The 23,599-nt window shown below is 48.9% G+C and overlaps 1 protein-coding gene and 1 non-coding gene across 2 annotated transcripts; one reads left to right on the forward strand and one right to left on the reverse strand.

The window, feature by feature from the left end:
• The first annotated feature begins 5,048 nt into the window (after positions 1 to 5,048).
• On the forward strand, positions 5,049 to 5,120 carry TRNAT-UGU (transfer RNA threonine (anticodon UGU)). Its single transcript has one exon. It is a non-coding gene; the product is annotated as a tRNA-Thr (tRNA).
• Positions 5,121 to 7,196: 2,076 nt separating this feature from the next.
• Positions 7,197 to 11,495, reverse strand: LOC109734878 (uncharacterized). Its single transcript, XM_020294061.1, has 2 exons — positions 10,978 to 11,495; positions 7,197 to 9,732 (listed from the first exon to the last, which is right to left on the reverse strand). The coding sequence occupies exons 1-2, from the start codon at positions 11,493 to 11,495 to the stop codon at positions 7,197 to 7,199; spliced, it is 3,054 nt and encodes a 1,017-aa protein (XP_020149650.1).
• Between the last annotated feature and the right edge of the window lie 12,104 nt (positions 11,496 to 23,599).

The raw sequence follows: 23,599 nt of genomic DNA on the forward strand, positions 1-23,599 counted from the left end.
AGACCGCAGAGGCAAGAGGCTTGGCGCCACTAGAACTTATACATTCTGATCTTTGTGAGATGACTGGCGTGTTGACAAAAGGTGGAAAGAGATACTTCATGACGTTGATTGATGACTCCACTAGATATTGTTACATGTATCTTCTGAAATCAAAAGATGAGGCTTTAACTTTCTTCAAAAACTATAAAGCCGAGGCAGAGAACCAACTTGATCGAAAAATTAAACGGCTTAGGTCCGATCGTGGTGGAGAGTATTTTTCCAATGAATTTGATCTATTTTGTGTGGAACATGGTATAATCCATGAGAGGATGCCTCCCTATTCACCTCAGTCGAATGGGGTAGCCGAAAGAAAGAACCGAACTCTAACTGATATGGTTAACACCATGTTAGACACATCAGGTCTTTCCAAGGAATGGTGGGGGGAGGCGCTAATGACTGCGTGTCATGTCCTAAACCGAGTTCCCACAAAGCATAAGACCATGACTCCATTTGAGGAATGGGAAAGGAAAAGATTGAAACTCTCTTACCTACGTACTTGGGGTTGTTTGGCGAAAGTCAATATACCAATTTCCAAGAAGCGCAAGCTTGGACCAAAAACCGTGGATTGTGTTCTTCTGGGCTATGCTTTTCATAGCATCGGCTATAGATTTTTGATAATAAAATCTGAGGTATCTGACATGCATGTTGGTACGATTATGGAGTCGAATGATGCAACTTTCTTTGAGGACATATTTCCTATGAAGGATATGTTGAGTTCATCAAATCATGAGATACCTACTCCATCTAGTGAGGAATTCGCTGTAATTCCTGAACCCACCATTGCGATGGAACACGTTGAGAATCCTGTTGAGGGTGACAATGGAACTCCTGTGAGGAGTAAGAGACAGAGGACTGCAAAGTCTTTTGGTGATGATTTCATTGTGTACCTTGTGGATGACACACCAAGGACTATTTCAGAAGCCTATGCATCTCCTGATGCTGACTACTGGAAGGAAGCTGTTCATAGCGAGATGGATTCCATATTAGCTAACGGTACCTAGGAGATCACTCACCGTCCTTATGGCTGCAAACCTGTAGGATGTAAGTGGGTGTTCAAGAAGAAGCTTAGACCTGATGGTATGATTGAAAAGTACAAGGCACGACTTGTGGCCAAGGGTTATACCTAGAAAGAAGGTGAAGACTTCTTTGATACTTACTCACCTGTGGCTAGACTGACCACAATTCGGGCGCTACTATCACTGGCTGCCTCACATGGTCTTCTCGTTCATCAAATGGACGTTAAGATGGCTTTCCTCAATGGAGAATTAAAGGAGGAAATTTACATGGATCAGCCAGATGGTTTTGTAGTACCTGGTCAGGAAGGAAAGGTGTGCAAGTTATTAAAGTCTTTATATGGCCTTAAACAAGCTCCTAAGGAGTGGCATGAGAAGTTCGAAAGAACATTAACTGCTGCCGGCTTTGTAGTAAACGATGGTGACAAGTGTGTGTACTATCACTATGGTGGGGGCGAAGGAGTTATTCTTTGTCTGTATGTCGACGACATCTTGATCTTTGGAACCAAACTTGATTTAATCAAGGAGGTTAAGGATTTCTTATCTCGCTGTTTTGAGATGAAGGATCTAGGAGTAGCTGATGTTATCTTAAACATCAAGCTGTTGAGAGATGAGAATGGTGGGATCACACTGCTTCAGTCTCACTATGTGGAAAAGGTCTTGAGTCGTTTTGGGTATAGCGACTGCACACCTTCTCCAACTCCATATGATGCTAGTGTGTTGCTTCGAAAGAATCGACGGATTGCTAGAGATCAACTGAGGTATTCTCAGATTATTGGCTCGCTTATGTATTTGGCGAGTGCCACGAGGCCTGACATCTCTTTTGCTGTGAGCAAGCTGAGTCGGTTTGTGTCAAAACCGAAAGATGATCATTGGCATGCGCTTGAGAGAGTTATGCGCTATTTGAAAGGCACCGCGAGCTATGGGATTCACTACACCGGGTATCCAATGGTACTGGAGGGTTACAGTGAATCAAACTGGATTTCTGATGCTGATGAGATAAAGGCCACAAGTGGTTATGTTTTTACACTTGGTGGTGGCGCTGTTTCCTGGAAGTCTTGCAAGCAGACCATCTTAACGAGGTCAACTATGGAAGCAGAACTCACAGCATTGGACACTGCCACTGTTGAAGCAGAGTGGCTTCGTGAACTCTTGATGGACTTACCTATGGTTGAAAAACCAATACCCCCTATCCTGATGAACTGTGATAATCAAACTGTGATCGTCAAGATAAACAGTTCGAAGGATAATATGAAGTCCTCAAGACATGTGAAGAGGAGACTAAAATCTGCCAGAAAATTGAGGAACTCTGGAGTTATTACGTTGGATTATATCCAAACGTCGAAAAACTTGGCAGATCCCTTCACAAATGGTCTATCACGTAATGTGATAGATAATGCATCGATGGAGATGGGTTTGAGACCCACCGCATGAGTTGTCCATAGTGGTAACCCACTCTATGTGATCGGAGATCCCGTGAAGTAGAAGTGGGAGACAAGCTGTTGGTCAGCTGGGAGGAGAGTATCCCTATATTAACTATCCCACTTCGTGAAGATGCAATACTCTCCTGATCTGCATGGAAGGTTGATACTTATCTTAATGTGTTCCAAGTGGCTTATTCGGGTAAGCAGAGATGTTGTCCTGCAGAACATCTTCTGAGGAACACACCTATGTGAATTTGACTGTTAACGTTGCAGTCTATGAGAATTGGGTGTTCTCTAATAAATTCATGAAAAGGCCCTGGAGTACGACGTATATGCTCCACCCGCGGGGAAGCCTTGCGGCAGCCCAGTATCGGTCAAGAATTTGTGTGAAACTAGTTTCACAGAAAACTTGTAGTTCAAGGCATAGTCCACTATTTAACTTGTGATCTAGTGTAGCATAAATCTCTAAGTGGAAGTTCAACTTCACAGTCTCCACTAAGCACCGGTATATAAACAATGTTTTGGAACTAAATGATGAGATGTGCCAATGAGACTTTGTGAGGGATTGTTGGAATTTTGCTAGTAGGCCTTTGGCCCAAAGCCCAACTAAAATTCTGAAATTCTCTTGGCCCATTCATGCACACATGTGAGTGGAGTGAGTGAGGCTAAAGTTTAGTCCCACATCATAAGTTGAGAGAGAGTTGCACCTCTTTATAAGGTGAGCTCTTCTACCACTTGTATGAGCATGACAAGAGGAGACCTACACGTGCGCTCCTCCTCCTCGCTCGCCTCGCCACGCCACGCCTCGCCTCGCCTCGTCATGACGCGCCGCGGGTTGCGGGATTGAGCCGAGCCGAGGACACAGCTATGCACGTTGTCTATATTTTTGCTACTCGGAAAAAAATTAATGAGTCATTAATTAGTAATTAACGAACGCGTTAATTGCTGAACCATTTCCGATTATTTTGGATCGTGACGACTCGGACGTGGGGTTTACTCCCACGACCTGCCCGGCCCGCACTATATAGTCAGGCAGACGTCTACCCTAGCCGCCGCCGCTTCGTATGGTTTCTCACCACCGTTCCAGATCATTGCGCCGTCAAGCAAGTCTTCTCCATCCCTCCTTTCGGCGTGCACCGGCAGAAGGGACAGCAGGCCTCCGGAACCCCGCCTCTCGTGATCCTGTACGAGAGAGGGGCGATCAGGTTTTTGGGGAGCGCACTCGCGCGACTGTTGGCAGCGACGACTTCGCGAACGACGACTTCTTCCCCAACCTCGGCAACCTCATTCTCGACGACATGGGCGACAACGTCAACGCCGGCGGTGCTGCTCCCGCTGCACCGTATGTGATTCTATCCTTCCTGTTCGAGATCGTGGTAGAATTCATGTTTCTAGTATGTGTCCTAGATGTGATCTGTTCATCTGCTATGCTAGTTCACATGATTAGTTTAATCTCTGCTGCCGTAATCATGATTTATCTTCTGTTTATTCGGATTAAATCTCGTAGTAATTTGCTCATATTTTCAACAATTGTACCATTTGAAGTACGAAACTTTTACTCTCTTTTTTCTGCGGGAAGTATGCAACTTTACTCGACTGATCAGTTTTTAGTTTGCAGCTGTTTTACACAGAGTACTTGGAGTTGAGGATGGTTGCACGTTGGTAAAAATGTAACTTTTTTTTTGCGAAATTGAGAGAGTATAAAATAAAATGAAAAGCAAATGAATAGACGCAGGAGCAATTTCAAGCACGTGATGATCATAGTCGTGTTAATATTGCTGTGCTTTGGCGCAACATATTTTGTTTCGCATTGCTTTTATGAGCCGTCCCAATAATCATACCAAATGACAGCACACATAATTAATTAAGGATATGTAATAAACAACAAAAGTATGATTTGCTACAAATTTTTAACTGAAAACATGATTTCATTTTCGTTCGACATAGCAAGCACGTGCGACAAGGAGGGCTTGTTTTGCTCTAACTGTGACTCTAATGGAATCGGACGTCAAACGTAAGCGAATCAGGAGATCTTCCGCACGCTGGCAATGCTCCCATCACGCTCGCGGACCTCCACGACCAGCACGAAGGCCTCCCGCTCGCCCTGCACGTCCACCACGTGCACGCGGTGCTCCCCGTCGAGGAAGCTCTCGCTGGGCAGCACGCGGAGCACCCCTCCGCCGGCGCCGTCCTCCTCGAGCACCACCTCGGCCACCGCTTCGCCGCCGCGCGTCGCAGTGAGAATCATCCCGAGGTCGTCAAACTCGACGCACTTGGAACGGCACAGATCGGCCGCCGTCATTGATGTCCCCTCCTCAAACTCCCCGGGCTTGGTGTTGGTCGCAGATGCCATCGTGAGGAGCTTGGAGTTGGGTGGATTGATGGAGACACGGAGAGGCCATGGGTGGTGCGCTTATGTAGATCGAAGGAGGGAACCGGCAGGGGCGCGCCGGAGAAGTGGAATCCGATACGGGCTGGGAGTTCCGAGTTCGTGCCAAGCTCGGCTTGGATTTTCGCGTCGAGGTCAGACTGACTTTGTATTAAAACATGAAATCAACTTAAGGAACAAACAGCCCTTATAGCTCAGTGGTAGAGCGTCAGTCTTGTAAACTGAAGGTCCGTAGTTCGATCCTGCGTGAGGGCAATTTTTAAAGTTTTCATTGAATTTTTGAGGCGCAAATTCGTGTCCATTTTTTAATCCACAAATCGATCTGTGTTCCAAATGACGCATTCGTTAGGTGGAAATGTCTGACTAGTTTGCCGCTCAATTCGAGTACTGTCAAGAATGTCGTACGGCAAGCGGATGCATCGTTGCCGCTTTCTTGGAAGCAACGCTTTGCCCTCAGGTCTTCCTTCCCCGATCTTCCAATCATGGTCAATCCGCACGATACTTGCAACATGGAAACTTGGTCAAAGAATCAAAAGCATGCACTTTCATAAGTTAAATGAGCGAATTTGACAGGGATGCATGGTGGATCACCTGGAAATGCCATGGCGGCGTACTTTCAGTCCAGATTCAGATATCTAGAACTTCATTTGAAGAATTTGAAGTTTCTGTGAAGAAGGGGAAGAGGAACAAGAAGGTGTGTAAACATAGTGTCAGCACAATCCTCCCCTGTGCCTACTTGAAGGCCTTCTTTGCTCCTCCCCTTTGAGCTTGGACCGTTATCGATGATTAATCCAACATTAGCATGCATGTCACACAAGCTTGGCGCCACTAAGATTTCGCTAAGTAGTACTAGTACTTCTCATGATTGCCGTTTTGCAACCATTAACAATGTATGAAAACCTGAACAGGGTCAGACTAGCCGCCTGTTCGGAGTCCCTCCGCTCCACACGACTCTGCTCCCCGAGCAGCCGGAGCTGTAGTTAAAAACAACAGAACGAGGAAATAGATACTCCGTGGATCCTGGGATTTCCAGAGCTGTTGGGTTGCCGAACAGCTCCTAGGTCTCCTTTTCAAACCGGACGGAGTGATGACAAGAGAAACTTGTGTATACTAACCAAATCAGACATCTGCACTTATCAGTGATATTAAAGAGTTGTAATTATTGATTTTTGTATTGATTAGTTCACTACTATCTCATATCAGCAGCACCGGTGCAGTATAATAATACAGGTAACAACAGAGAAGAACGTTTTTCCCCCTCAAAAATGAATCTGTAAACTATAAAGAATCTGGGTCTCTTTTCCCCGGAAAAGAAACATGAACAAAAGAACGGCGTCACAAGAACTCTCTCTCTTTCTCGTCTATCTAGTGGCCAGGTCCCTTGGGGCTTGGACCGGCCGGCAACCTGGCCATGAGCAGCTCCACCGTCTGCCTCGCCTTGTCCGCCAGCGTCACCGCCTGGACGACGCCGCCGTCGAGCAGCCGCGCCTGGTCCGCCGCCGGCGCGGGCCTCGCGGCATCAGCGACATGGGACGTCGACGTTAGAAGCACGGCGAGAGCCACCGCGAGGAGAACGCGCGCCGTCGACGAACCCATGAGTTATAGCCGAGGCTGCTCCTGATCAAGACGATGATCCTGCTGTGTTTTGATCGATGAGGCAGGCAAAGAAGCTTGTTCTTGCTCTTGTGTGTGTGGGGTCTGAAGTTTGATGTCTGTGTTCTTGCAGCAGCTAGGCTGGTGCTCTGCTCTTTATATAGGGAAAGTTTTCTAGCAGCGCGTGCGCGCGTAGTTAGCGACTTTTACGTACGGCGTGCCTCAAGAATTGACCAGGACAGAGGGCGTACGAATGATCAAACTTGGGGGGGGGGGGGGGGGGGGCGGGGGGGCATTGACCAGGTGTGTATGTATCGTGGCTGCAGCTTGGGCGCAACTGCAACCTGTGGAAAGTCAGTCAGCATGCATGCAAGGTCTAGGGGGGGGGGGCGGGGGGGCATTGACCAGGTGTGTATGTATGGTGGCTGCAGCTTGGGCGCAACTGCAACCTGTGGAAAGTCAGTCAGCATGCATGCAAGGTCTAGTTGTTGGAAAATATAATACCCGTGGAAAAGAGGAAAGTCGTCCGTTCCCAAGCGGGGTATTTTTATTTTTCTCTTCCATTTCGTTATCTCTTGCTATTATAGTCATTTGAAATTTTCGTAAGTCTCCGTCATTTTAAACTAATATGCTCCTACTACATTTTTTTTTGAAAACGGGCAAAAAATTTGCCACGTATATTAATTAAGAGAGAATAGAGTTTGTATTACAAACACCCCTTAACAATACACGGAAGAATCACTCTTCCGGCATGATGGACCCTAGCTTCTTAGCTCCGGCGGCGACCCAAAATGATGCCTCCCTTTTGATGTTGTCGAGAAGAACCGTAGGCGGAGCTGCCATGTTGCGGAATACACGAGCGTTTCGCTCGTTCCAGATCGTCCATGTAGTGAGCATGGTGAGCGAGGCCATGGCCTTCCGATTGGGGACGGAAGCATCAGTCAACCCAAGCCACCATTCTAAGGTGGAATGCCTCAGGGGCCAAGTAGAGGTGTCAATGTGAATGAGTTGCAGCCACGCCTTGACCAAGCCCCATAGGCGAATGCTGAAACGACATTTGAAGAAGAGATGGTCAACCGATTCATTCTCACGCATGCATAAGGGGCATGAGCCACAGTTAGGCCAACCGCGCTTGGCCAAACGATCCGCAGTCCAGACTCTATTTTGGATGGCCAGCCAAGCAAAGAACTTGACCTTGGGTGGAGCCCAGATTTTCCACACTGCATGCTCCAAGGGAGAGCGAATGAGGCCGAGAAATTGCGCTTTGTAGGCGGACTCCGCCGTGTAGAGGCCACTAGTAGAATGCTTCCAAACAATGTCGTCGTCAATATCCTCCTGTAGGTGAAAATCCCGGATGGTGGCCCAAAGCTCGAGAAATTGTCTGAAGTGCTCTATAGAAAAATCGGACGTCATCTTGATCTTTTTAACCCAAGCGCCATCCTTTAGTGCTTCCCGCACCTTCCAATTCTTCCTCGTTGACGCCGCGTAGATGAGAGGGGCCAAATCCATGGGTTTGCGGTTGTGCACCCACAGAGAGTCCCAAAAGGGGGTGCGCGCGCCATTTCCCACAATAATAGTTGAGGAGGCATAGAAGAAGTTGTAGTCTGCGTTATCGCACGGGTTGCCCATGCCAACCCACATCTTAGTTGGCTCCTTCCACTCAAACCAAATCCAACGAATCCTCAGTGCCCTAGCAAATTTCTCCGTGTTTAGCACTCCAAGACCCCCATTAGCAATTGGGCGGCAAACGGTGTCCCAATTAACCTTGCATTTGGCCCCGGTGGTCTTGTCAGTTCCCTCCCAAAGGAACGCTCGCTCAAGCTTGTGGAGATTTTTGAGGGTGCTTGTGGGGAGGACGAGTGTAGTGATGAAGTATATGGCTTGGGAGGCAAGCACCGACTTGACCAAGGCGGTGCGTCCCATAGACGTGATGTTTTGCCCGTCCCAAGGGACCAACTTTGCCGGCGCCTTATCCTCCAAGAACTGAAAGTCCACCTTCCTGAGCCGCCACACAGAGAGCGGGAGGCCTAAGTATTTCATGGGGAAGGATCCGCGCGCCGCCGGAAGGTTTTGAAGGATGTCCGACAGGTTGATGTGCCCACAACGGATTGGGATGACCGAGCTCTTGTGAAAGTTGGTGGCTAGACCGGTGACATCGCCAAAAAGACAAAGGATGTTGGAGAGGTGGTCAATATCGCGCTTGATGGGTGCCATGAAGACCGCCGCGTCGTCCGCATAAAGGGAGGTTCGTAAAAGAACCCCACGGCCACGGATTTTATGAAATAGCCCTGTAGTTGCCGCCATCTCAAGAATTCTTTGGAGTGGGTCGATCGCGAGCACAAATAGCAAGGGGGATATAGGGTCCCCCTGTCGAAGACCCTGGCCATGGATGATGGGGCTGCCAGCGACGCCGTTAAGAAGAATCCGCGAGGAAGAGGAGCAAAGTAGGGCGGTGATCCAATCTCTGAAAATGCTCGGGAACCCCCTACGGCGGAGGAGGTCAATGATATACTCCCACTTGACTGAATCAAATGCCTTCCGAATGTCCAACTTGAAGAGAAGCGAAGGGGTTTTGCACTTGTGGAGCCTCCGCGCAAGATTCCTCACATACATGAAATTGTCATGGATGCTTCTTGTCTTGATGAAAGCACTCTGCGCGTTGGAGACAAGGTGGAGCATGTGGTGGCTAAGACGGATGGCAAGGACCTTTGCAATGATCTTGGGAATAGCATGAATCAGACTAATTGGACGGTAGTCGGAGATTTCTTCAGCTCCATCCTTCTTTGGGAGCAGTATAATGTTGGCGGAGTTGACCCAATGAAGGTTGGCCGTGCGGAGGTTACCGAAGCAAAAGATGGCCTTCATAATATCATGCTTGATGATGGCCCAACAACTCTTGAAGAAAAGCCCGGTGAATCCATCCGGGCCGGGCGCCTTGTCACCAGGCATCTGGTTGATGGCCTCACGCACCTCCTCCTCGGAGAAAGGGTCCGCGAGGTTGCCCAAATCATCACGAGCCTCAATGTCCAACCCCTCCCAGTTGAAGTCTGTGGTCGCCGTGGAGCCTTTTCCCATGGTCGAGGAGAAATAGTCGTGGACAAAAGCCTCCTTTTGAGAGTGCTCAGTGACCCATCCACCATTGTGCTTGATACGGTGTATGTGGTTCTTGCGTCTTCTAGCGTTCACCTGGCGATGAAAAAATTTGGTGTTTGCATCACCCTCTTTGAGGTTGAAATGATTTGGATGTGGATAAAAAGATCGGCTGGAACCAGACCTGGGTAGACATTTGTTTGCCCAATGTACTGTAGTTCAGCACTGGTACACGACCAAGTCTTTTTTTTTTGAACCAATGGTAGACGACCAAGTCAATAATATAAGGTTGTTGGTACCTTCCTCCCGTTGCTATCGGAAAGAAATCAAAGGTGTGCGTTGTTGAATTCGGCTGCTGCTCCTTGACTTCCGTTCTGCACGTTGCGACGACGTACCTGTAGGCTGCCGTCGTTGGTTCCTCGAAGCAGCCTGTGCGACACGCACGGGCCGTACTACTCCACTTGTTTCGTGTTTGGGTACAGGAAACATCCGGATATTTTGGTGCAGGTCTCTGGATTTTACCACCTGTTTTCACAAATTAATTTCGAAATTCGAACAAAGTTTAGATGAGTTAGCTCGAATTTAATTCGTGCAAGTGGGCCGACCCAGACGGTAATTTTGTCTTTTTTTGCCCGTTTGGGTCGGCCAGGCGGACACGGACGTCCACTTCCGCGTTTGGGTCGGTGTATGCGTCCAACGCTGCCCCGACCCATTTTGACGGCGCCGACATAAAAAACAGTGCATGCATATTTAAAATAAAAACAACTTAATTAAACATTAAAGCCGGCCAGGAAGGCCGGCGAGAGTGCACGCGTCCACATTAGCATTAAAAAACTAAAAACAAACTAAACTACGAGGCGGCGCGCTGCCCTAGGCGGCGTCGTCGTCGTCTTCCTCCTCCTCGGGGCCGGTGAGGTCGATGAGCGTCGGCGCAGGACCGGCCCAGGGGAACGCCGTGTTCTAGGCGGCGGCGATGACGACCGCGGGCAGTTGTGCCAGCGTGGGCAGTGCCGGCGCGGGGGGCTGTGCGGCCGCCTGTGCAGCCGCGGCCTGGCGCGCCTCCTCCTCAGCCTCGCGCTGCTCCTCCTCGAGGTCGCGCTCGAGCATCTCCTCGTACTCGCCGCGACGGCGCTCCTCGGCCAGCCGTCGCTGGCGCCACATCTCGAGGTACGCCGCCTCCTGCGCCGGCGTTGCCTCCATCCAAACCGGTGGCGCGGAGACCCACTCGCGCAGTACTCCCGTCCAGGAGTAGCGCTCGATGGGGGACGGCTCCGGCTCGGGCTCCGGCTCGGCCTTGACGCGACGTCGGGGAGGGGACGGCGGGGCCACCGGCGGCAGCACGCAGTCGCCCGCCGCGGAGAGGGCAATGGCCTGCGCCATGGCTGCCTCGTACCGAGCCTCCTCTTCCTCCACCGCCTCCACCCTGTGCCGCTCGTCCTCCTCGCTCTCGCGGTAGACCGCCGCAATGGCCGCCTGGTAGGCGTCCTCCGTCGCCTGGTCCTCCTCGCGGACGACGAGTGGGGGCGGCGGCACGCTGCGGTCGACCTCGCGCACGCCGCGTCGCCTCGCCTCCTTGTGCTCAAAGGCGAACCACCTCTTCCAGTTCGGCGAGTCGGATGCATAGGCGGCGTCGCGATGCTGCTCCGGCATCAGCAGCACCCGCCGGCGCCGCACCTCCTCCACGTGCGCCCTAGCTGACCGCGGCGCCGCCGGCACTGGGATCCTCTCTGGATCCAGATACCAGTTGTGTGGCAGGGTGGCGTCGGGGTACGGCAGAGGCACGCGCTGCTGCCAATGCCAGTCCGCCTGGTGCACTGGCACGTTCACGCGCTGCCTCTGCCGGCGAGCCAGCGCCGGCGGAGGCGGGAGGAACTCAGAGGGGAAAGGGACGGTGTGGGCCTTGCCCTTGGCCTTACTGCTGCTGCCGGCGCCAGAGAAGAGCCCCATTTGGCACGGCTGGGGTGGCTAGGGTTGGCTAGGGTTTGCCGGCAACAGGGGAGCGAGCGTGCCTAGATGTGGACGGGGGCTGGCTGGAGGAGGACGGCCCCGCCGCACTGTCGACCTAAAAAAGGACGACCGCCGTCGCTGACGTGTGAACTCGTGGTCATAAATTAAGCTGACCAGGTAGGTGGCGGGCCGTTGGACGACTGCCAAGTGGGGCCACGGCGAACACCGAGAAGGTGCGCGTGGCGTCCGTTCCGCGTCCGCGCCGACGCAATTGAAGCGCAAATTTGGACCGTAAATGCGTCGGCGCGGACGCGAAGCGAATTCCATTCGGGTTTGGGTCGACGCGTTGGGTCACCACTTTTGCCCGTGCCAACTCAAACAGACATGGGCGGACGAAATCAGTCGCCCCATTGGAGTTGCTCTTATAGAGTACTCTGGTCTTTTTCTCGTCGAATGTGTTATGTCCAACCCAACGGAGAATTGGACTTTAAGTTGACGTTGGGCACTTACTTCTTTTTTTTCGAACCATGCAGGAGAACTGCATGTGATCATTATAGAAGATAAAAAAACAAGTACAAAGTCAAAAGTAACATACCCCTCTTTCTCAGTTTACAAGACGTGCGCGTACTTCTAGGTTATCAATTTGACCAACTTAATAGAAGCCATATATTACAAAAAACATAACATTATAAACTTCAGATGTTCTACTTTTAAATGGTATAATTTTTTTGTTATATAGTTTATATTACGGTGATAAAATTGACAACCTAGAAATACGCGTAGGACTTGCAAACTGAAACGGAGGGAGTACAGAAAAGCGACCAAAACAAGAGAAAGACAAGTGGTGACACAGAATTATACAAACAAGGATTCACAGCAATATGGATCATCTTTACTTATAATTAGGACTCCACTACAAAGAATTTTTTCCATGGCAAGTTGAACATTCTTTTGTGGCAATTTGTGTTTGCCGGAGATGGTAAGTTCAGTTGGCAAGCATGACAATCTTCCTCGGCTTTTTTTTAGAAAATTTCTTGCTCATAAACTAAATTTACCGTTCTGACATCAACAAAACTTGGCATAAAACTTTCGATTTGCCATACTTAAAAATCAGATGTCGGATTTTTAGCATTAACGTATAACTAATACAAAAGTTGAATGTACTCTCCGGTCCTTTTTACTCCACATAGAAAATTTGTCTTAAGTCATACTTCGTAAAGTTTGTTCAACTTTGTAAAAAAGAATGTCAACACTCACAATACGAAATCAGTATCACTAGATGAGTCATGAATTCAATTTTCATGTTATAATTTTAATATTGCAAATTTTACTACGCTTATAAGATTTCTCTGAAGTCACACCTCATAAAAGTTTGACCATATTTATATAAACAAATATCAACAAGGACCGGAGTGAGTACGAAGGCCAAGACGAACACTTTGAGATATGGGAAATGTATTATTATATAGACAAACGAAGAAATACCCACACCACGACACTCCAGGGTGGTGCGGGAGGAACCTTAGCCGCCACCATGTCCCCTCCCCCACGATCACCTTCTAAAAATAAACTTACTAAGCTCGCCTCGGGAGGAGAGATGGCTTTGAGGAATTCTAGCTGTCACTATCTCCTTGTTGGGGAACGTAGTATTTCAAAATTTTACCTACGATCACGCAAGATCTATCTAGGAGATGCATAGCAACGAGGGGGGAGAGTGTGTCCACGTACCCTCGTAGACCGAAAGCGGAAGCGTTTAATAACGCGGTTGATGTAGTCGAACGTTTTCACGATCCAACCGATCCAAGTACCGAACGTACGGCACCTCCGTGTTCAGCACACGTTCAACTCGATGACGTCCCTCAAGCTCTTGATCTAGTTGAGGACGAGGGAGAGTTTTGTCAGCACGACGGCGTGGTGACGGTGATGATGTTACCGGCGCAGGGCTTCGCCTAAGCACTACGACGATATGACCGAGGTGTGTAACTAGGGAGGGGGCACCGCACACGGCTAAGACAAATCTTGGTGTGTCTATGGGGTGCCCCTCCCCCGTATATAAAGGAGGGGAGGAGGAGGCGGCTGGCCTAGGGGGCGCTTCATAGAAGGGAGTTCAACTAGGACTCTGTCGACGTCCTGGGAACGGGGGTATCAAGACTTGTCTGCCTGCGGCCCAGGGCGTGGCTCATCCAGCGGCCTGGTATGATCCATCTTCATCAACAACCACTCAAGACCCTCGCGAGGGTCCAAGCCTCGCGAGGCGGACGACGCAAGACCTCCTCAGGGGCGGCCTCCCTAGGCTGGCTCCTGAGTGTTGGAAATATGCCCTAGAGGCAATAATAAATGGTTATTATTATATTTCTTTGTTCATGATAATTGTCTATTGTTCATGCTATAATTGTGTTATCCGGAAATCGTAATACATGTGTGAATACATAGACCACAACGTGTCCCTAGTAAGCCTCTAGTTGACTAGCTCGTTGATCAACAGATAGTCATGGTTTCCTGACTATGGACATTGGATGTCATTGATAACGGGATCACATCATTAGGAGAATGATGTGATGGACAAAACCCAATCCTAAGCGTAGCATAAAAGATCGTGTAGTTCGTTTGCTAGAGCTTTTCCAATGTCAAGTATCATTTCCTTAGACCATGAGATCGTGCAACTCCCGGATACCGTAGGAGTACTTTGGGTGTGCCAAACGTCACAACGTAACTGGGTGACTATAAAGGTACACTACGGGTATCTCCGAAAGTGTCTGTTGGGTTGGCACGGATCGAGACTGGGATTTGTCACTCCGTATGACGAAGAGGTATCTCTCGGCCCACTCGGTAATGCATCATCATAATGAGCTCGATGTGACTAAGGAGTTAGCCACGGGATCATGCATTGCGGTACGAGTAAAGTGACTTTCCGGTAACGAGATTGAACAAGGTATTGGGATACCGACGATCGAATCTCGGGCAAGTAACGTACCGATTGACAAAGGGAATTGTATACGGGATTGATTGAATCCTCGACATCGTGGTTCATCCGATGAGATCATCGTGGAACATGTGGGAGCCAACATGGGTATCCAGATCCCGCTGTTGGTTATTGACCGGAGAGGCGTCTCGGTCATGTCTGCATGTCTCCCGAACCCGTAGGGTCTACACACTTAAGGTTCGGTGACGCTAGGGTTGTAGAGATATTAGTATGCGGAAACCCGAAAGTTGTTCGGAGTCCCAGATGAGATCCCGGACGTCACGAGGAGTTCCGGAATGGTCCGGAGGTGAAGAATTATATATGGGAAGTCCAGTTTCGGCCACCGGGAAAGTTTCGGGGGTTATCGGTATTGTACCGGGACCATCGGAAGGGTCCCGGGGGTCCACCGGGTGGGGCCACCTATCCCGGAGGGCCCCATGGGCTGAAGTGGGAAGGGAACCAGCCCTTAGTGGGCTGGGGCGCCCCCCATGGGCCTCCCCCTGCGCCTAGGGTTGGAAACCCTAGGGGTGGGGGGCGCCCCACTTGGCTTGGGGGGGAAGCCACCCCCCTTCCCCCTTGGCCGCCGCCCCCCCTTGGAGATCTGATCTCCCAGGGTCGGCGGCCCCCCCAGGGGTCCCTATATATAGTGGGGGGGAGGGAGGGCAGCAGCACCACAACCCCTGACGCCTCCCTCTCCCCCTGCAACACCTCTCCGTCCCGTTTGTGCTTGGCGAAGCCCTGCCGGGATCCCGCAACTTCCACCACCACGCCGTCGTGCTGCTGGATCTCCATCAACCTCTCCTTCCCCCTTGCTGGATCAATAAGGAGGAGACGTCTCTGCTCCGTACGTGTGTTGAACGCGGAGGTGCCGTCCGTTCGGCACTCGGTCATCGGTGATTTGGATCACGGCGAGTACGACTCCATCAACCCCGTTCATTGGAACGCTTCCGCTCGCGATCTACAAGGCTATGTAGATGCACTCCTTTCCCCTCGTTGCTAGTATACTCCATAGATGGATCTTGGTGATGCGTAGGAAATTTTAAAATTCTGCTACGATCCCCAACAGTGGCATCATGAGCCAGGCCTATGCGTAGTTACTATGCACGAGTAGAACACAAAGCAGTTGTGGGCGTAGATGTTGCCAATTCTTCTTGCCGCTACTAGTCTTATCTTGTTTCAGCGGTATTGTGGGATGAAGCGGCCCGGACCGACCTTACACGTACGCTTACGTGAGACAGGTTCCACCGACTGACATGCACTAGTTGCATAAGGTGGCTAGCGGGTGTCTGTCTCTCCCACTTTAGTCGGAACGGATTCGATGAAAAGGGTCCTTATGAAGGGTAAATAGAAATTGGCATATCACGTTGTGGTTTTACGTAGGTAAGAAACGTTCTTGCTAGAAACCTATACAAGCCACGTAAAAAACTTGCAACAACAATTAGAGGACGTCTAACTTGTTTTTGCAGCATGTGCTATGTGATGTGATATGGCCAGAAGATGTGATGAATGATATATGTGATGTATGAGATTGATCATATTCTTGTAATAGGAATCACGACTTGCATGTCGATGAGTATGACAACCGGCAGGAGCCATAGGAGTTGTCTTTATTTTTTTGTATGACCTGCGTGTCATTGAATAACACCTTGTAAATTACTTTACTTTATTGCTAAATGCGTTAGCCATAGAAGTAGAAGTAATCGTTGGCGTGACAACTTCATGAAGACACAACGATGGAGATCATGGTGTCATGCCGGTGACGAAGATGATCATGGTGCCCCGAAGATGGAGATCAAAGGAGCAAAATGATATTGGCCATATCATGTCACTATTTGATTGCATGTGATGTTTATCATGTTTTGCATCTTATTTGCTTAGAACGACGGTAGTAAGTAAGATGATCCCTTATAATAATTTCAAGAAAGTGTTCCCCCTAACTGTGCACCGTTGCGAAGGTTCGTTGTTTCGAAGCACCACGTGATGATCGGGTGTGATAGATTCTAACGTTCGCATACAACGGGTGTTGACGAGCCTAGCATGTACAGACATGGCCTCGGAACACACGCAATACACTTAGGTTGACTTGACGAGCCTAGCATGTACAGACATGGCCTCGGAACACGGAGGATCGAAAGGTCGAGCATGAGTCGTATAGAAGATACGATCAACATGGAGATGTTCACCGATCTTGACTAGTCCGTCTCACGTGATGATCAGACACGGCCTAGTTAACTCGGATCATGTTTCACTTAGATGACTAGAGGGATGTCTATCTGAGTGGGAGTTCATTGAGTAATTTGATTAGATGAACTTAATTATCATGAACTTAGTCTAAAATCTTTACAATATGTCTTGTAGATCAAATGGCCCACGTTGTCCTCAACTTCAACGCGTTCCTAGAGAAAACCAAGCTGAAAGATGATGGCAGCAACTATACGGACTGGGTCCGGAACCTGAGGATCATCCTCATAGCTGCCAAGAAAGATTATGTCTTAGAAGCACCGCTAGGTGAAGCACCCATCCCAGAGAACCAAGACGTTATGAACACTTGGCAATTACGTTCTGATGATTACTCCCTCGTTCAGTGCGGCATGCTTTACAACTTAGAACCGGGGCTCCAAAAGCGTTTTGAGAAGCATGGAGCATATGAGATGTTTGAAGAGCTGAAAATGGTTTTCCAAGCTCATGCCCGGGTCGAGAGATATGAAGTCTCCGACAAGTTCTTCAGCTGTAAAATGGAGGAAAATAGTTCTGTTAGTGAGCACATACTCAGAATGTCTGGGTTGCACAACCGCTTGTCTCAGCTGGGAGTTAATCTCCCGGATGACGCGGTCATTGACAGAATCCTTCAGTCGCTTCCACCAAGCTACAAGAGCTTTGTGATGAACTTCAATATGCAGGGGATGGAAAAGACCATTCCTGAGGTATATTCAATGCTGAAATCAGCGGAGGTGGAGATCAGAAAGGAACATCAAGTGTTGATGGTGAATAAAACCACTAAGTTCAGGAAAGGCAAGGGTAAGAAGAACTTCAAGAAGGACGGCAAGGGAGTTGCCGCGCCCGGTAAGCCAGTTGCCGGGAAGAAGTCAAAGAATGGACCCAAACCTGAGACTGAGTGCTTTTATTGCAAGGGAAGTGGTCACTGGAAGCGGAACTGCCCCAAATACTTAGCGGACAAGAAGGCCGGCAACACCAAAGGTATATGTGATATACATGTAATTGATGTGTACCTTACCAGTACTCGTAGTAGCTCCTGGGTATTTGATACCGGTGCGGTTGCTCATATTTGTAACTCAAAACAGGAACTGCGGAATAAGTGGAGACTGGCAAAGGATGAGGTGACGATGCGCGTCGGGAATGGTTCCAAGGTTGATGTGATCGCCGTCGGCACGCTACCTCTGCATTTACCTACGGGATTAGTTTTAAACCTCAATAATTGTTATTTAGTGCCAACTTTGAGCATGAACATTGTATCTGGATCTCGTTTAATTCGAGATGGCTACTCATTTAAATCCGAGAATAATGGTTGTTCTATTTATATGAGAGATATGTTTTATTGTCATGCCCCGCTGGTCAATGGTTTATTCTTGATGAATCTCGAACGTGATGTTACACATATTCATAGTGTGAATACCAAAAGATGTAAAGTTGATAACGATAGTCCCACATACTTGTGGCACTGCCGCCTTGGTCACATTGGTGTCAAGCGCATGAAGAAGCTCCATGCAGATGGACTTTTGGAGTCTCTTGATTACGAATCATTTGACACGTTCGAACCATGCCTCATGGGTAAGATGACCAAGACTCCGTTCTCCGGAACAATGGAGCGAGCAACCAACTTATTGGAAATCATACATACCGATGTGTGCGGTCCAATGAGTGTTGAGGCTCGCGGAGGATATCGTTATGTTCTCACTCTCACTGATGACTTAAGTAGATATGGGTATGTCTACCTAATGAAACACAAGTCTGAAACCTTTGAAAAGTTCAAGGAATTTCAGAGTGAGGTTGAGAATCAACGTGATAGGAAAATAAAGTTCTTACGATCAGATCGTGGTGGAGAATATTTAAGTCACGAATTTGGTACGCACTTAAAGAAATGTGGAATCGTTTCACAACTCACGCCGCCTGGAACACCTCAGCGAAACGGTGTGTCTGAACGTCGTAATCGCACTCTATTGGATATGGTGCGATCTATGATGTCTCTTACCGATCTACCGCTCTCATTTTGGGGCTATGCTTTAGAGACTGCCGCATTCACTTTAAATAGGGCTCCGTCAAAATCTGTTGAGACGACACCGTATGAATTATGGTTTGGGAAGAAACCTAAGCTGTCGTTTCTAAAAGTTTGGGGATGCGATGCTTATGTCAAGAAACTTCAACCTGAAAAGCTCGAACCCAAGTCGGAAAAATGCGTCTTCATAGGATACCCCAAGGAAACTATTGGGTATACCTTCTACCTCAGATCCGAAGGCAAGATCTTTGTTGCCAAGAACGAGTCCTTTCTGGAGAAAGAGTTTCTCTCGAAAGAATTGAGTGGGAGGAAAGTGGAACTTGATGAGGTGATAGTCACCCCTTCCGAACCGGAAAGTAGCGCAGCGCGGGAAGATGTTCCTGTGGTGCCTACACCGACTGGGGAGGAAGTTAATGATGATGATCATGAAGCTTCGGATCAAGTTACTGCTGAACCTCGAAGGTCCACAAGGACACGTTCCGCACCAGAGTGGTACGGCAACCCTGTCCTGGAAATCATGTTGTTAGACAACGGTGAACCTTCGAACTATGAAGAAGCGATGGCGGGCCCGAATTCCGACAAATGGCTAGAAGCCATGAAATCCGAGATAGGATCCATGTATGAAAACGAAGTATGGACTTTGACTGACTTGCCCGATGATCGGCGAGCCATAGAAAATAAATGGATCTTTAAGAAGAAGACAGACGCGGATGGTAATGTGACCATCTATAAGGCTCGACTTGTCGCTAAGGGTTATTGACAAGTTCAAGGGGTTGACTACGATGAGACTTTCTCACCCGTAGCGAAGCTGAAGTCCGTCCGAATCATGTTAGCAATTGCCGCATTCTATGATTATGAGATATGGCAAATGGACGTCAAAACGGCATTCCTTAACGGCTTCCTTAAGGAAGAATTGTATATGATGCAGCCGGAAGGTTTTGTCGATCCTAAGAATGCTAACAAGGTATGCAAGCTCCAGCGCTCCATCTATGGACTGGTGCAAGCATCTCGGAGTTGGAACATTCGTTTTGATGAGATGATCAAAGCGTTTGGGTTTACACAGACTTATGGAGAAGCCTGTGTTTACAAGAAAGTGAGTGGGAGCTCTGTAGCATTTCTCTTATTATATGTGGATGACATACTATTGATGGGAAATGATATAGAATTATTGGAAAGTATAAAGGCCTACTTGAATAAGTGTTTTTCAATGAAGGACCTTGGAGAAGCTGCTTATATATTAGGCATCAAGATCTATAGAGATAGATCAAGACGCCTCATTGGTCTTTCACAGAGTACGTACCTTGACAAGATATTGAAGAAGTTCAATATGGATCAGTCCAAGAAGGGGTTCTTGCCTGTATTGCAAGGTGTGCAATTGAGCACGGCTCAATGCCCGACCACGGCAGAAGATAGAGAAAAGATGAGTGTCATCCCCTATGCCTCGGCCATAGGGTCTATTATGTATGCCATGCTGTGTACCAGACCTGATGTAAACCTTGCTGTAAGTTTGGTAGGAAGGTACCAAAGTAATCCCGGCATGGAACACTGGACAGCGGTCAAGAATATCCTGAAGTACCTGAAGAGGACTAAGGATATGTTTCTCGTTTATGGAGGTGACGAAGAGCTCGTCGTAAAGGGTTACGTCGACGCTAGCTTCGACACAGATCTGGATGACTCGAAGTCACAAACCGGATACGTGTATATTTTGAATGGAGGAGCAGTAAGCTGGTGCAGTTGCAAGCAAAGCATCGTGGCGGGATCTACATGTGAAGCGGAGTACATGGCGGCCTCAGAGGCAGCACAGGAAGCAGTCTGGATAAAGGAGTTCATTACCGACCTAGGGGTGATTCCCAATGCGTCGGGCCCGATGACTCTCTTCTGTGACAACACTGGAGCTATTGCCCTTGCGAAGGAGCCCAGGTTTCACTGGAAGACCAGGCATATCAAGCGTCGCTTCAACTCCATTCGTGAAAGTGTTCAAAATGGAGACATAGATATTTGTAAAGTACATACGGACCTGAATGTAGCAGATCCGTTGACTAAACCTCTCCCTAGAGCAAAACATGATCAACACCAGGACGCTATGGGTGTTCGATTCATCACAATGTAACTAGATTATTGACTCTAGTGCAAGTGGGAGACTGTTGGAAATATGCCCTAGAGGCAATAATAAATGGTTATTATTATATTTCTTTGTTCATGATAATTGTCTATTGTTCATGCTATAATTGTGTTATCCGGAAATCGTAATACATGTGTGAATACATAGACCACAACGTGTCCCTAGTAAGCCTCTAGTTGACTAGCTCGTTGATCAACAGATAGTCATGGTTTCCTGACTATGGACATTGGATGTCATTGATAACGGGATCACATCATTAGGAGAATGATGTGATGGACAAGACCCAATCCTAAGCGTAGCATAAAAGATCGCGTAGTTCGTTTGCTAGAGCTTTTCCAATGTCAAGTATCATTTCCTTAGACCATGAGATCGTGCAACTCCCGGATACCGTAGGAGTACTTTGGGTGTGCCAAACGTCACAACGTAACTGGGTGACTATAAAGGTACACTACGGGTATCTCCGAAAGTGTCTGTTGGGTTGGCACGGATCGAGACTGGGATTTGTCACTCCGTATGACGGAGAGGTATCTCTGGGCCCACTCGGTAATGCATCATCATAATGAGCTCGATGTGACTAAGGAGTTAGCCACGGGATCATGCATTGCGGTACGAGTAAAGTGACTTGCCGATAACGAGATTGAACAAGGTATTGGGATACCGACGATCGAATCTCGGGCAAGTAACGTACCGATTGACAAAGGGAATTGTATACGGGATTGATTGAATCCTCAACATCGTGGTTCATCCGATGAGATCATCGTGGAACATGTGGGAGCCAACATGGGTATCCAGATCCCGCTGTTGGTTATTGACCGGAGAGGCGTCTCGGTCATGTCTCCATGTCTCCCGAACCTGTAGGGTCTACACACTTAAGGTTCGGTGACGCTAGGGTTGTAGAGATATTAGTATGCGGAAACCCGAAAGTTGTTCGGAGTCCCGGATGAGATCCCGGACATCATGAGGAGTTCCGGAATGGTCCGGAGGTGAAGAATTATATATGGGAAGTCCAGTTTCGGCCACCGGGAAAGTTTCGGGGGTTATCGGTATTGTACCGGGACCACCGGAAGGGTCCCGGGGGTCCACCGGGTGGGGCCACCTATCCCGGAGGGCCCCATGGGCTGAAGTGGGAAGGGAACCAGCCCTTAGTGGGCTGGGGCGCCCCCCATGGGCCTCCCCCTGCGCCTAGGGTTGGAAACCCTAGGGGTGGGGGCGCCCCACTTGGCTTGGGGGGGAAGCCACCCCCCTTCCCCCTTGGCCGCCGCCCCCCTTGGAGATCTGATCTCCCAGGGCCGGCGCCCCCCAGGGGTCCCTATATATAGTGGGGGGAGGGAGGGCAGCAGCACCACAGCCCCTGGCGCCTCCCTCTCCCCCTGCAACACCTCTCCGTCCCGTTTGTGCTTGGCGAAGCCCTGCCGGGATCCCGCAACTTCCACCACCACGCCGTCGTGCTGCTGGATCTCCATCAACCTCTCCTTCCCCCTTGCTGGATCAAGAAGGAGGAGACGTCGTTGCTCCGTACGTGTGTTGAACGCGGAGGTGCCGTCCGTTCGGCACTCGGTCATCGGTGATTTGGATCACGGCGAGTACGACTCCATCAACCCCGTTCATTGGAACGCTTCCGCTCGCGATCTACAAGGCTATGTAGATGCACTCCTTTCCCCTCGTTGCTAGTATACTCCATAGTTGGATCTTGGTGATGCGTAGGAAATTTTAAAATTCTGCTACGATCCCCAACACTGAGGAGCGGAGAGATCTATGCAAGGGGCACCTCGCGAGGTTCCCATGACGTGAGCCATGACGACCGAAGCCAGGCGGGCGCCAACGGGCGCAGAGTACTCGTTGCCTCTTTAGTACTAAGGGGGTGAGCGCAGGCGAGGAGTCCCCAGGCATCATGCAAAGGTTTCCATATCGGTGCAACGAGACCAGGACCATCAGGATGGCAGGACGGAGGTCGCCGTGGAGCCCACGACGGCGTCACCACCAGAGCCTTTGGCAGGCGAAGACCATCTTTTGTCAGGATAACTTGTACTAGTTGTCTTCCTTCAAATTGGCCATTGTGGGATTCTTTCCCGCCTAATATTTGGGAAGAGGATCCGGGCCTCTATAAGTAGGTGCTACCTCTTGAGCACTGCGTTGGTTTTCCCTTGAAGAGGAAAGGGTGAGCAGCAAAGTAGCGTAAGTATTTCCCTCGGTTTTTGAGAACCAAGGTATCAATCTAGTAGGAGGCTATGCGTGAGTCCCTCGCACCTACACAAAACTAATAAATCCTCGCAACCAACGCGATAAGGGGTTGTCAATCCCTACACGGTCACTTACGAGAGTGAGATCTGATAGATATGATAGGATAATATTTTTGGTATTTTTATGATAAAGATGCAAAGTAAAGAAAACAAAATAAAAACAGCGCCAGAAATAGCTTGTTGCCGGGAGATTAATATTATGGAAAACAGACCCGGGGGCCATAGGTTTCACTAGTGGCTTCTCTCAAGAGCATAAGTATTTTACGGTGGGTGAACAAATTACTGTTGAGCAATTGACAGAATTGAGCATAGTTATGAGAATATCTAGGTATGATCATGTATATAGGCATCACATCCGAGACAAGTAGACCGACTCCTGCCTGCATCTACTACTATTACTCCACACATCGACCGCTATCCAGCATGCATCTAGAGTATTAAGTCCATAAGAACAGTGTAACGCCTTAAGCAAGATGACATGATGTAGAGGGATAAATTCATGCAATATGATAAAAAAAAACCATCTTGTTATCCTCGATGGCAACA

Source organism: Aegilops tauschii, chromosome 7 (genome assembly GCF_002575655.3).
Source record: "Aegilops tauschii subsp. strangulata cultivar AL8/78 chromosome 7, Aet v6.0, whole genome shotgun sequence".
Lineage (NCBI taxonomy): Eukaryota > Viridiplantae > Streptophyta > Magnoliopsida > Poales > Poaceae > Aegilops > Aegilops tauschii.

Excerpts from the sequence above, each read along its gene's own strand:
- LOC109734878 (XM_020294061.1), bottom strand. The coding sequence starts at position 11,495 with ATGGGGCTCTTCTCTGGCGCCGGCAGCAGCAGTAAGGCCAAGGGCAAG. Across the intron at positions 9,733-10,977 it reads GAGAGCGAGGAGGACGAGCG|GTCTGGTTCCAGCCGATCTT; the intron begins GCACAGGGTGGA and ends ATGTCTACCCAG.